At 40.2% G+C, this 12,921-nt stretch overlaps 3 protein-coding genes across 5 annotated transcripts; 2 read left to right on the top strand and 1 right to left on the bottom strand.

Moving 5' to 3' along the window:
- Positions 1–85: 85 nt before the first annotated feature.
- LOC132186701 (Calcium-dependent lipid-binding (CaLB domain) family protein) lies at positions 86–1,676 on the top strand. 2 transcript variants are annotated; one of them, XM_059600719.2, is made up of 3 exons: positions 86–303; positions 431–895; positions 986–1,676. In XM_059600719.2, exons 2-3 carry the CDS (start codon positions 436–438, stop codon positions 1,486–1,488), a joined length of 963 nt encoding a protein of 320 aa, XP_059456702.2. In that variant the 5' UTR covers positions 86–303; positions 431–435; the 3' UTR covers positions 1,489–1,676. The 2 variants fall into 2 exon arrangements, with proteins under 2 accessions (XP_059456702.2, XP_059456701.2); XM_059600718.2 differs by lacking the exon at positions 86–303 and having other exon boundaries at positions 325–895.
- A 91-nt stretch (positions 1,677–1,767) lies between these two features.
- LOC132186699 (alpha/beta-Hydrolases superfamily protein) lies at positions 1,768–10,043 on the bottom strand. Of its 2 annotated transcripts, none has more exons than XM_059600715.2 (6): positions 9,712–10,031; positions 8,792–9,287; positions 5,637–5,976; positions 4,863–4,961; positions 4,636–4,756; positions 1,768–2,276 (listed from the first exon to the last, which is right to left on the bottom strand). In XM_059600715.2, the coding sequence occupies exons 1-6, from the start codon at positions 9,914–9,916 to the stop codon at positions 2,062–2,064; spliced, it is 1,476 nt and encodes a 491-aa protein (XP_059456698.2). In that variant the 5' UTR covers positions 9,917–10,031; the 3' UTR covers positions 1,768–2,061. The 2 variants fall into 2 exon arrangements, with proteins under 2 accessions (XP_059456698.2, XP_059456699.2); XM_059600716.2 differs by having other exon boundaries at positions 2,089–2,248; positions 9,712–10,043.
- Positions 10,044–10,155: 112 nt separating this feature from the next.
- On the top strand, positions 10,156–12,295 carry LOC132186700 (GroES-like zinc-binding alcohol dehydrogenase family protein). The gene is made up of 5 exons (XM_059600717.2): positions 10,156–10,616; positions 10,705–10,905; positions 10,973–11,231; positions 11,352–11,495; positions 11,853–12,295. Exons 1-5 carry the CDS (start codon positions 10,276–10,278, stop codon positions 11,946–11,948), a joined length of 1,041 nt encoding a protein of 346 aa, XP_059456700.1. The 5' UTR covers positions 10,156–10,275; the 3' UTR covers positions 11,949–12,295.
- The last annotated feature ends 626 nt before the right edge of the window (positions 12,296–12,921 follow it).

Genomic DNA, 12,921 nt, shown 5'->3' with positions numbered 1-12,921 from the left:
CTCGTTAGAAAATCAAGCTTATGAATCAAATTATTGTACTTGAAAAAAATTTTCGCAGTGCACACATTGATAAAGAGTAATGCTATCTCACTTTTATCCCGCTATGCTAATGTCATATTGTCAATCAACTTATTTTATTTTATTTTATTTTTATTTTGATAGTCCAAATGACCGTTTAACCCACATTGTTAGACTGTAATGTTACGAGATTCCTGCCAATCTGTAATGCACTTAGCGGGGAAAAAGGTGACAATGGGTGACCTCCAAATGCTGCTGAGGTATAAGAATTTTCTTTATGTGAAGGTAAAGTAGCCTGACAGATAATGCAAAACAGCTTAACTTTACCATATCCACTTTATCTAAGAAAAAGGCTTCATACTGATACTAAAGAAAATTTTCTTGCCAACTCTCGTTTTCTTCATTTGAACAGCAAGTATGGGGAAATTATGGGTTGAAGTCTGCCTGATATCTGCTAGGGGTCTCCGGCGTTCTTCCTCCCTCTGGAAGCTCCAGTGGTTTGCTGTTGGGTGGATTGATCCTAATAATAAATATTGCACCAAGATCGATGCGTCAGGGAATGCAAATCCCGTCTGGAAAACCAAGTTTGCTGCCTTGGTTGATGACTCGCAGACGAACTTCCAAGATCTGGCGCTGCACGTCGAAGTTTACAGTAGAGAGCCCATATTCCTCAGAGAGAGGCTTCAGGGCACAGCAAGTGTCGTCTTGAAAGAATTTTTGGCTAAGCAGGTCAAGAATAATGAGGGTTCAAGGCCAGTAACCGAAGAAGTAGGGAGCTATCAATTGCGGAAAGGGAACTCCAGCAAACCCCAAGGATTTGTTGACATTTCAATTCGTATATCTGAGGAAAGGGGCGGCGAGCCAACTTCATACATAGGTAGGTATTCTTTCCTTTAATGAATACAACTTGGGACTCAGTTTTTAGAGTGTGATTATTGATTTCAGAGATTGATTTTTTTTTTGGTAGGTAACGAGGAAGGATTTGTGCTCCACAGCAACAATAATATCACCCTGGCTTCTCATTCTCAAGATGGGCCAGCTCTAGCCATACAACCGCCTCCAATTCTACGTCATCGCCAAGAAAATCAATTCCCGTCGAATTCTCCGTACACCCATCCAATGCCATACCCTACAAACTATTCCAATCCATCTGTAGGTGGACCACGCTACCCACCAGCAGGTGCACCAAGCTATCCTCCGCCTAGAACTCCTCCACCACCGCCCCCACCCTCTAATGTGGGTTACATGCCCACTTTTCTCCCTAGAACAGATCGTTTGTCGGAGACTTATATAAATATGCCACCATCTGGACGTGGCGGGGGACCTGGACCTGGTTTTGGAATAGGACTAGGTGCTGGAGCACTGGCAGCTGGTGCTGTGATCTTTGGTGATGACTTTATGTCAGGATTTGATGTTCCTGCAGGCTTACAAGATGCTAGTCTTACCATATCAACTGATCCTCCTTTCTAACAAGCAGTAACTTGCTTCTGTAATTATGTTCAAGTGCAGTGAGGTGGAACTATTTTAGACTCATTGTATTGTTTAACTACTTTAATGGTGAAAGTTTTCATTCCTCCAAACTGGTTTCATCATTCCATTTGAAAAAACTGAAGAGTCCCAATTTAATACGCTGTCCATGAACAGACCAAGTGCAGTGAGGTGGAACTATTTTAGATTCATTGTATTGTTTAACTACTTTAATGGTGAAAGTTTTCATTCCTCCAAACTGGTTTCATCATTCCATTTGAAAAAACTGAAGAGTCCCAATTTAATACGCTGTCCATGAACAGACCACAATTGCAAGAGTCAGATTACAAGAACCCTAGAATATTCTAACTATCTTGTACAGCAAAGTAACATTATAACCATCTTTGATCTTTTCATTGCTTGGCTGTACAATGTTTCCACATCCTAATGTGATATTATGGGCAGAGAACAGTAAAGTTTACATACATCTACTAATTTTGAGTTCCCATTAAAACATTGAAACAAACTTACCAATCCGTATTTTGCAAGAAAAAAAACTAGTGTACAAGACAAATTTCATGTTACAGCTTGCAGACACTGCTTCTCTGATTCACCAAAAACTCTTTGCAGAAACTTTTCAACAACTGAAACAAACTCCTCCACTTTCTCTTCGTGAGGTATATGTCCACAATGCTTAATTACTTCAAGGTAAGATCCAGGTATTGTTTGTGCAAGTCTCCGAGCATTCCAGGAGGGGACAATTCTGTCGCTATCACCCGTGACAATTAGAACTGTGTTTCATAAAAAGAATGCCAAGTTCACTATTCAACTTCTATTAGATAACTCGGACATGCGTACTGGATCAATGAACATGCAAGCACCCTAAAAGGGGGAACTAATTTGTACTCTTCTTCTGTTTTTTTTTTTTTTAAGAAATGCTTGGTGTCAATATTTTTTTTCATATTTTCTCCATCTCATCTTACAAATCAACTATTAGATTTGTGGACTTATGTGAACCTCACACAAGTCAATGCCGGACTACACAAATTTAATGATTGATCTATTGAATTTGTAGGAGAATATGAGAAAAATATGGACAAATTATTAACACCAATCATTTCTCTATTTATTTTGAAGGTGTGGGGGTGGTAGGGGGAAGAGAGCAAACTGCACCGAAACTAGTTAGTACTCAATAAAGAAGACTGTGTTTCCCAACAGCTGTTTCAACTTCACCTGTAACCTTCTTAGTGATCCAAATATCACCTTAATCTAGACTACCCTATTGGGTTCACTTGGACGCAGAATGCCTGGATCCTTTTCTTGACTTGGTTCAATCTTCAACACAGATCGATTAGACAACTTTTAATTGGCACCATATACAATACTATTTATCCACTCTAATGTGATTTCAACTCACTTTCTAAATTTCAAGACTCTTGTCCATCCAACAGATTAGTTTCAAGTAAGGATTTGTCCCAATGCAGAAAGCACCAAGGGGGCAACTGTTAGGTTTTATGTTAGTTAATTCGATGTTTAAAACACTTCGGTGTAAGGCAAAATTTGATAGGCTAAATTCTGTACTTAACTAGTTTTTAAACTTGTAAGTATTGTTAAAGAATCGAGGCATTTGTTTGCTGACTCGTTCGGTATTGGTCTGGATTCGATGTTCAAGTAAAGTTCCAGTGTTACTTGGTTGGAAGACTCGTTTGGAGACTCGACCGAACGAGATGCTCAAACAAAGTTCCAGTACTGCTAGGTCGCTAGCTAATTTGCTGTGGGTCCAGACAAGAGACTCAAGGAATGTTCTAGTGATAGGCTAAATTTTGTACTTAACTAGTTTTGTTAAAGAATCGAGGCATTAGTTTGCTGGCGTGTTCGGTATTGGTCTGGACGCAATGTTCAAGTAAAGTTCCAATGTTACTTGGTTGGAAGACTCATTCGGAGACTCGACTGAACGAGGTGCTCAAACAAAGTTCCAATACTGCTAGGTTGCTAGCTAGTTTGCTGTGGGTCCAAACAAGAGACTTAACAAATGTTCAAGAATTGCTCGGTTGGAAGCCTCGTTCGGAGAATCAATCGAACAAGCTTATTTACTTCATAAAATCAAGTCTTCCAATATTGCTTGGTTGGAACGTTTGTTTGGTATGCGATCGAACGAGGTGATTTCATTGAAGACATGGTGTTACTCGGTCACAAGCTTGGTTGGAAAGGTGTTCGAACGAACTGAAGATCACAAACAAGCAGTGTTGCTTGGTTGCTAGCTCAGCTGGTACTCGTTCGAACATCCGCCAAGAGAAATCCTGAATTCCTAGTAGTGTCCGAATGGACCGAATTATTCGTCAAAACGCCGCCATTGAAAATAGCTCAGTGTTTTAATTGTATTTTAACACTGTGCTAATCCCTTGGGTCTATATAAGGACTTCAATGCATGACTTTTTAGAGAGATCTAGAGGCTATTGTTTTGTGAGGTAAGAGAGAATTTTTGTTTTGAGCCTTGACTAAATTTCTCTCTTAGAGTTTTATTAAACCACACCTAAATTTCAGAAAATCCTTCGGCCAACAGAGTTCCAGGATTACAAGAGGAGACTCGATAGAAGAATTATCTAGAGTTTCTAAAGCTAGTACAGTAGGAGACAAGGAGTAATGCTAGGTACCATATTTTTATCCTCCTAAAATTCTCCTAAAGCTGATGTGGCTTTTAAAATTACCATTGAATCAAAATTCAAGTATGATTCATCTAAAATTTAATGGTGATTTTAAAAGTCACATCAGCTTTAAGAGGATTTTAGAATTGATAAAAAGATAGTACTTAACATTACTCGGGAGACAAGTCGGTCGTTTGTCGGTGTACACATCAGGTTTAGTTACAAAGATTTTGTAAGTTAAACTGTATAATTTAATTGTTCTATAATGGATGAGTTTTTTGGGTTTTGTTGTCCCATAGTGATTTTACCTTTGAAGAGTTCTTAAGAGGGTTTCCACTTGGTGACCAAATTGCTTTGTGTTAGTTTTATTACTTTGCTTATTTTGGTGATTGAATGGTTCCTAAATTTGTAAGTTGTGACATTTGCTGGAACACCACCCCCCCCCCCAGGTCTTGTTTGGGGTCAATTGGGAAATTTCAGCAACAAAGAAGGCTAGTGCTATTACCAGGACATGTGATTTCGTGGAGTCTTTTTGTCAGTGGAGGCTTTGACTCAAACCCAGTATCTGTAAGCATTGCTGCTGTGTATTCAACGAGCGCCCTGTCCCAACCTTTAGTCCTCAGTGGCTGCATTTAACATATTACCATCCAATTGACCAATAACCTTTCCAAAATTTTGTTGAGGGGGGGGGGGGGAAGAGAGAGACAGAGAGAGAGAGATTAAGATAATTACCTTTGTATAACCATATAGGACATGTTCAGTGACCAGACTTGAGTTATACCACGCATTTCTTATTGCAGCTACTCCAAATTTGTCAATGACCATCCTTACCTGAGAATAATGTGGGGATGTCAGCATCAAATAGGCAATCAGTCTAGCCCATTGCACAAAATACTGCACTATCACTTAAACTTCAAAAACTAATAATCTGATATAGGCAAAACAAGACAATACTAGACATCCAAAAAAAGGAAAAAAGAAAAACAGATAGTATGTAATCAATCAGTTTTGTTCTTACATATTTCAAAGGATAACTTTTCTGGGTATGAATCCTGGAACCGGTAAAAAGAAATATCTTTAATGGGTTGAGTTAAAGTTGTACTTTATCTTGATATTTAACGATAAGGCAGGGTCATTTGAGATAGTTAACGATGGCAAGCTAGTGTTAAGGAATCACACATTGGTTTGAGCTTTTTGGCTGGATGCTCAAATTAGTATCAATGATCGGTTCGTTTGTTCTTAGACTCCACATGCCAGGCTCGTTGGTCATGGTTCCGGTTTCTTTCAGTCTGGACATAATCAGAGTTTAAGCCTTTGGGTTGAAAGCTCTAACAACCAAATGTTGAAACATTTGGAGAAGAATTAGCCATTTGATAGTTTGGTTTGACATGCCTATAGTATAAGTTGAATCAACATGGTCCAAAAATTACCGAAACCTTCAACTTATGGTCCAAAAATTACTGAAACCATGTACAGTATAAAGTCATCTGGAAAGAAATCCTTTACCAGCATCACAGCAAGGGCAGAGCGCAGAATAGCCGACAATAGTTTTTTATACAAAGAGTTCAGCATAACTGCCATCCCCTTCGCCATTCGCATTATTGCCTGTGCAACAAACTTAAAACACTTCAACAAAATCTCGGAAAGCCTCAGAAATGGATTCCTGAGACTGCTTAGATCTAAGCTGTCTTCTCCCATCTGGTTCTCTCTTCCCAATTGTTTTCCTTCAACAACCTTATGCACTGTAAGTGGGGCTAAAATTGCTGGGGCAACAAGGATCAGAGCAGCAATGCGTTCTGGTGCTTCAAAATACAAATTCACGGCCGTGAGGCAACCAGCGGAATGCCTGGCACATTATTCTTTCAACGGTTCAGAGATCTTGGCTTCAGATACAAGAAAAAGAAAAACAAACAAAACAAAACAAAAGAGAGGGGGGAGGGGGAATAGTTCCTACGAACATAGTTCACAGAGTAAGGTCTAATCTCAATGGGAGTGGGGAGGGGGTGAACAGAATAAGAGAACTGCTAAATTGTTTTGGTGGGTGGCTTTTATGTTACTGATTTCTTCAAGCTTTCACCAATGAATTTCACATTCAATGACAAACAAATAGTTTAATCAATTTAATGCATGAGATAAATAAAACCACTTCCGAAGGTTCCCGGCGCTATCAATCTTAAAGACTTCCGGCCGATTAGTCTTGTGGGAGGTATCTATAAAATCATAGCCAAGGTATTAGCAAATAGATTGAAGGTTGTTTTGGATAAGATTATTTCTCAGTCGCAAAGTGCTTTTATTAAGGGCAGTCAAATTCTAGATCCTATTTTGATTTCCAATGAATGCCTCGATAGTCGGTTGAGATCGGGGGAGCCAGGGGTTATTTGCAAAATGGATCTGGAAAAAGCTTATGACCATGTGAATTGGGATTTCTTGTTATATATGCTGAGGAGGTGTGGTTTTGGGGGGATTTGGTGCTCTTGGATTGAATATTGCATTTCTTCGGTGCGATTCTCAATTCTAATCAATGGATCTCCTAATGGTTTTTTTAGCAGCTCCAGGGGTTTGAGACAAGGGGACCCCCTGTCTCCTCTATTATTTGTTTTTGTGATGGAAGCCTTGAGCAGGATGATTTCGGCGGCAGTTAATGGGGGGCTGCTAGATGGTTTCAAGGTTGGTAACACTGTGGTTTCTCACCTTCTGTTTGTTGATGATACCTTGCTTTTTTGTAACGCTATGCCCTCCCAAGTCCGTTATTTGCAAAGTCTATTTCTATTATTTGAAGCTGCTTCCGGTCTGAAGGTCAACTTGGCTAAGTCGGTGTTAATACCAGTGGGGAATGAGGAGCAAGTGGGCATGTTAGCAAGCATTCTAGGGTGTGGGGTTGCATCTCTGCCTATCAAATACCTTGGTATGCCGTTGGGGGCTCCTTATAAGGCTAAGCATATTTGGGATGAAGTGATCGAAAAGATAGAACGTCGGTTGGCCGGTTGGAAAAGGTTGTACTTGTCGAAGGGTGGCAGGGTCACGCTTATCAAGAGTACTCTTGCTAACTTGCCTATTTATTATCTGTCTCTATTCCCTATTCCGGTTAGCGTTGCCAAGCGCATAGAGAAGCTACAACTTAATTTCTTATGGGGTGGGCTAGGCGAAGAGTTCAAATACCATTTGGTGAAGTGGTCAAAGGTGTGCACTCCAATTAAGGAAGGCGGGTTGGGGATTAGAAACCTAGTGGTCTTCAATCGCTCACTGCTAGGAAAATGGTTGTGGCGTTACGGTTCGGAAAGAGATGCTTGGTGGAGGGTTGTGGTGGATGCGAAGTTTGGAAGCTTATGGGGAGGGTGGTGCTCTTTGGAGTGTGGAGGTACTTTTGGGGTAGGGTTATGGAAGAATATTAGGAAGGAATGGGATACTTTCCAAGGCTTCACGCGTTTTGAGGTGGGAGAAGGGACTAGGGTTCGATTCTGGCATGATGTGTGGTGTGGAGATACGGCTCTTAAGACAGCTTTCCCTGATCTTTTCAGTATTGCATGTGCGAAGGATGCTTCAGTTGCGGCTCTTTTGGAGGTGAGGGGTGGCTATAATCAGTGGAATGTTAGTTTTTCTAGAGGGGCTCATGATTGGGAGGTGGATGTATTTGCCTCTTTTTTCCAGTTGCTGCATTCTGCTCAAGTGAGACGAGGGTGTGAAGATAGGTTGTGGTGGATCTTCTCCAAAAGAGGCCAGTTCAAGGCCAAACTCCTTTATGCTTCCTTGGCTGGTTCTGAAAGGAGGCGTTTCCCTTGGAAGAGTGTGGCGTACACATGCTCTGCCGAGGGCAAGTTTCTTTGTGTGGTCGGCAGCTTTGGGCAAAATTCTGACCCTAAACAATCTAAGGAAGCGGCATGTGATTGTGACGAACAGGTGTTGGATGTACAAGAGGGATGAGGAGACGGTGGACTACCTTCTTCTTCATTGCGAGGTAGCCTATGCTTTGTGGTGCGCTTTTTTTGGGCGGTTTGGGCTGTCTTGGGTGATGCCGAGACGGGTTTCTGATTTGCTCGCCTGTTGGTGGTCTTTGGGAAGGAGGGGGAGTGCTGCGGTTTGGAAGATGGTGCCTACTTGTTTCTTTTGGTGCCTTTTGAGGGAGAGAAATAATAGGTGTTTTGAGGATTTGGAAGGTTCTTTGGAAGACTTATTATCTTATTGTTTCCACACTTTGTATCTTTGGACTATAGCATATGTCTTCCCGGTGTCGATTAGCTACGATGACTTCCTTGTTCGCTTTTCTCTCTCTAGTTAGGTGATCTTATTGTATACTCCCGGTGTACTTTGGGACGCCTTTACGCTTTCAATAAAACTGGCTATTACTTATCAAAAAATAAATAAATAAAACCACATAGATGTCAATGTAATTACTGGTCTGCTAGGCAATAAGGATCAAGTACAGATGCAGCTTGCACCTAACATGCAAAAGTACAAATTGGAGGCTACCATCCATATGGTGGATGTCAAGATTTAGTGGTGTTTATTGGTCTATCTTTGAGCAAGGAGATCAATTAAGTGGGATCCAACGTGCACCAACCTATCCACCTTGAATATCTGCTGGAACTGGCATTATGCTGTGGGTTTCCAACTAAATTTTTGCAAGTAACACTAGAACAACGCAAGATGAGAGATATACATACCCCACCAAAATTGCCTTCTCAGCTGCTAAGAAATCAATGAAGTACAGGGTTGCTAGCACTGAAAACGCCATGGAGTATGGATTAAGAGGTTTTCCATCCTCATTACCATGAGTTGAATGTGTGGTGGTGGAGAAATTTACCCTTGATGTCAACCCAAAGGCTGGTCTATCAAAAGCAAGAACTTTGGAACCAGTGAGCTCTCCCAAAGGCTTCAGAACTCGATTCCATGAGAAAACAGATGCTCCAAAGCCATGTAGTAAAACCATAGGAAGTCTAACCTTTTTAGTTTGGTTAGGAACTTGAGAAAGAGTCTGATTCTGTAATGAGTTATGTGCTTGTGATTCTGCATCATATACCTTGTGGTGTATCTGTACACCACTGAACTCACAAAAACAACTGTCCGGATCAGCCAAGAGTGCTGGATCCAATAATTCGTCTTGATCTATGCCAGCTATTCTCTTCTTTTTCTGTTTTGTACTTGCATCGAACAATGGCTCTGGAGATTTGAAGCACACAGAAAGTACTCTTAGAACTTTGATATACTGATCAATAATTGTTTATCAGAAATTAAAATAAAATAAAATAAAATAAATCCTTGCAAATAGAATCTAGAAAACCAAAGTACGAGGTTTTCCTTTTGTTCCCTAGTATATCATAATTTTTTTTTTATGATATACAAATTAAATTAATCTAATTAAATTAATCTTTCTTCTTGGTATGGAAATAGTATTGAGGGGAAAAACAGGAATAAATCAACAGCCTGAAAAATAATAATTTTACTTGTAGAAATAAGCTCAAATATAAGAGTCCATATTAACAATAGCATCTGATATATAAGGAAGTTCCATAACAAATTAACAATTGAGGTATAACCTTAGGGAAAAAAAAAAAAAAAAAAGGTGGAGAAGAATATTGGGCACCTGAGGCAGTGAGAGAAGAAGAAGAAGTAGAAGCATGAGGATGGGGGGAAAATCTTAGTCGAGAAGGAAAGCTGTGGCTGCCCTGAATCTCTAGAGACAAGTTATTTCCAGCATAATCGGAGAAATGAGGAACGCTACCACGTCCACAATGGCCAACCAATAACAGATTCTCCTGAAACTGAAACACCCCCATCACGCTCCTCATCTAGTATGGTTGAGATGCTATAGTAATAGGCTTGTTCAGTTTAGAATTGAGATATGACTTATGAGCAACAGGCAGGATAAAGAAAGAGGAGCGCGGGCTGAACCAGGTAAATATAATAGGATAGGATAGTAATAATTGAAAATGACTAAACTACCCGTCTTGTCTACTACCAAATCTTTTTCCATTTTCTTTCTCTTCATGAAACGACATCGTCACATCGTCTCTTTGGCTCTAAGGAAACATAAAAGCGATTGCTCGGTAAAGCCTAAATGCCCATGTGAATTTGCTCTTTTACCATCAACAAACAGTAGAAGCAGGCCCTGAATTTTTTGAGAGAGAGAATTGAAAGAAACAAGGAAATGGAAGCAGTGTTGTGCAGGAAATTGGGTGATCCAACCACAGAAGACAAGTCGAATTCCCCGATAGTGTTGATCAAGAACCACCCGATCCCTCAAGTGGATTCTCCCACGGCAGTGAGGGTCAGGGTGAAAGCCACCAGTTTGAACTACGCCAATTACCTGCAGATACAGGGAACGTACCAGGAGAAGCCTCCCCTGCCCTTCATCCCAGGCTCCGACTACTCGGGAATCGTCGATGCAGTGGGTCCCAATGTTTCTCAATTCCAAGTCGGAGACCCCGTTTGTTCCGTCGCCAACCTCGGCTCCTTTGCTCAGCTCATCGTTGTCGACCAGTCCCAACTGTCTGTCACTCTATCTTTCCTCGTTTTATTTAATGAAGTCTGAAATTTTTTTTTGTTGGATTAGACTTTTTTTAAATTGGAATTGAAGGTTCCGAGTACCAGAGGGATGTGATATGGTGGGCGCAAGTGCGCTTCCCGTTGCCTACGGAACCTCGCACGTGGCACTTGTCCACAGGGCTCATCTCAGCTCTGGACAGGTATTGCTGGTTCTTGGTGCAGCTGGAGGCGTTGGCCTTGCTGCTGTTCAAATCGGAAAGGTTTGCGGCGCCATTGTTATTGCCGTCGCTAGGTACTTTCTCTTCTCTTTCTCTTTCTCTTCATACGAATTATTTGTTGATTTGTGTTCTGGATTTCAGGGGAACTGAAAAGGTGCACTTCTTGAAGTCAATGGGTGTTGATCATGTAGTGGACTTGAGCCATGAAAATGTTACCCAGAGTATCAAGGACTTTCTCAAGGCTAGAAAGCTCAAAGGGGTTGATGTTTTGTTCGATCCAGTGGGAGGCAAGCTTACGAAAGAAGCCCTTAGGCTTTTGAATTGGGGTGCCCAGATTCTGGTCATTGGCTTTGCGAGCGGAGAAGTCCCTCTCATCCCTGCTAACATCGCCCTCGTCAAGGTACGATTATATGTAAATTGTAATTGGAGGATCAAATACTTTCACCTTTTCACATGTTGTGATTTTTGGTACAATTTATTTCTTATATTTTTATTGTCGTTTTTAATCATTTTCCAACAGAATTGGACAGTGCACGGACTTTATTGGGGTAGCTACAGAATACATCGACCGGGTGTTCTTGAAGATTCTGTTAGGGAGCTACTCTCATGGATGGCAAGAGGCTTCATCACCATCCACATTTCTCATACTTACAGCATGTCAGAGGTCAGGCAATCCTGAAGCTCCCCCACCCCTATTCACTATTGTGCATGCGTTTTCTTTTTCTTAATTGAGAAAGAGTTTTAGGTAAAACATATCTCACCATAGCCTTAACCAATTAATGACTACTGTGACTTCAAACATATTTCACAACTTATAGCTCAAATTCAGGCTAACACTCAACTCCACCCTTGTGCTTCAATACGTGGAACTCAAGTCCTTTCCAATTCAAAGCATAGTGTACTTGTTGCTTTAAATTTTTAAAAAATTGTCATAATTTGCATGCTTCTGTTTTTTTTTTTTTTTTTTTTTTTTTTGTGGGAGATGCATCATTTGATCAACTCAATTAATTGTTATTGACAGGCCAGCCTAGCCTTTTCTGCTATCAAAGATAGGAAAGCAATTGGGAAGGTGATGATTATTCTTGATGACAAGACAAGTGTAAGATCTAAGCTTTAACATGTTCAGGATTCAGAAACTCCACCTTTACATAACTTAAGATCAATAATTCATGGTGTCTTTTGTAATTTTGTTAAGAATCAAATCTAAGACCTATTGATACCATGTCATCTATATAAGCGCATGCAAGTCTTGGACAAAATACATGGGGTAGTAAGTTAAATATTAATATAAGAAGGATGTTATGCAGCAAGGCTTACATTCATTAGTAAGTCAAATGAATGTATGTTCCCCCCACCCCCCGGCTTTTTTTTTTTTTTTTTTTCTCTTTTCTTTTTTCTTTTTTCTTTTTTAGTATGTTGAAAAATGCAATATTAGATGATGAATACAAACGGACGATTCTAGTTTTGCAGGAGATTGAATTTGTTACTCTAATGCAAAAATCTATCCAAAAAGGATAAATTTATGCATGTTCATGATTGAAAGTTGAGAGTACTTTTGCGAGTTCGATTCAAGGCACTCAACACATTTTAGAAATGGGTGGTTAACCACTTTGTCTATTGAAGAAGAGAGAGGGAGGTTGGTCAACTGGGAAGTTGCAAGTGAAACAGGGAAGGTGGTCCATGGTGCAACCACATAACCATTTCAAGTGTTTTTTTCTTAATGGGTGAGATTAGAGGGTGGTCCATGGCCTAGCCATGGATCGAGTTGTAAATGAACAAGTCTGTTTGACAATTCACCCATATTTTCTTTTTTACTATGTTGAAAAATGCAATATTAGATGATGAATACAAACAGATGATTCTAGTTTGGCAGAAGATTGAATTTATTACTCCAATGCAAAAATCTATCAAAAAAGGAAAAAATTATGCATGTTCATGATTGAAAGTTGAGAGTACTTTTGCGAGTTCGATTCAAGGCACTCAACACATTTTAGAGATGGGTGGTTAACCACTTTGTCTACTGAAGAAGAGTGAGGGAGGTTGGCCATTCGGAAAGTTGCAAGTGAAAGTTACAGAGAGAGTGGTCCATG

Source organism: Corylus avellana, chromosome 6 (genome assembly GCF_965113065.1).
Source record: "Corylus avellana chromosome 6, dhCorAvel1.hap1.2, whole genome shotgun sequence".
Taxonomy (NCBI): domain Eukaryota; kingdom Viridiplantae; phylum Streptophyta; class Magnoliopsida; order Fagales; family Betulaceae; genus Corylus; species Corylus avellana.
This window is presented reverse-complemented; position numbering and strand designations above follow the sequence as displayed.

Bases quoted from the DNA above. Each gene is read 5' to 3' on its own strand.
- LOC132186699 (XM_059600715.2), bottom strand. From the start codon at position 9,916: ATGAGGAGCGTGATGGGGGTGTTTCAGTTTCAGGAGAATCTGTTATTG. The intron at 4,962-5,636 runs GTAAAGGATTTC...CATTATTCTCAG, and splicing joins CTGCCCTTGCTGTGATGCTG to GTAAGGATGGTCATTGACAA. The intron at 2,277-4,635 runs GTAATAGCACTA...TATGAAACACAG, and splicing joins CCACGAAATCACATGTCCTG to TTCTAATTGTCACGGGTGAT.
- LOC132186700 (XM_059600717.2), top strand. From the start codon at position 10,276: ATGGAAGCAGTGTTGTGCAGGAAATTGGGTGATCCAACCACAGAAGAC. The intron at 10,617-10,704 runs GTCTGTCACTCT...TTGGAATTGAAG, and splicing joins GTTGTCGACCAGTCCCAACT to GTTCCGAGTACCAGAGGGAT. The intron at 11,232-11,351 runs GTACGATTATAT...ATTTTCCAACAG, and splicing joins CTAACATCGCCCTCGTCAAG to AATTGGACAGTGCACGGACT.
- LOC132186701 (XM_059600719.2), top strand. From the start codon at position 436: ATGGGGAAATTATGGGTTGAAGTCTGCCTGATATCTGCTAGGGGTCTC. The intron at 896-985 runs GTAGGTATTCTT...TTTTTTTGGTAG, and splicing joins CGAGCCAACTTCATACATAG to GTAACGAGGAAGGATTTGTG.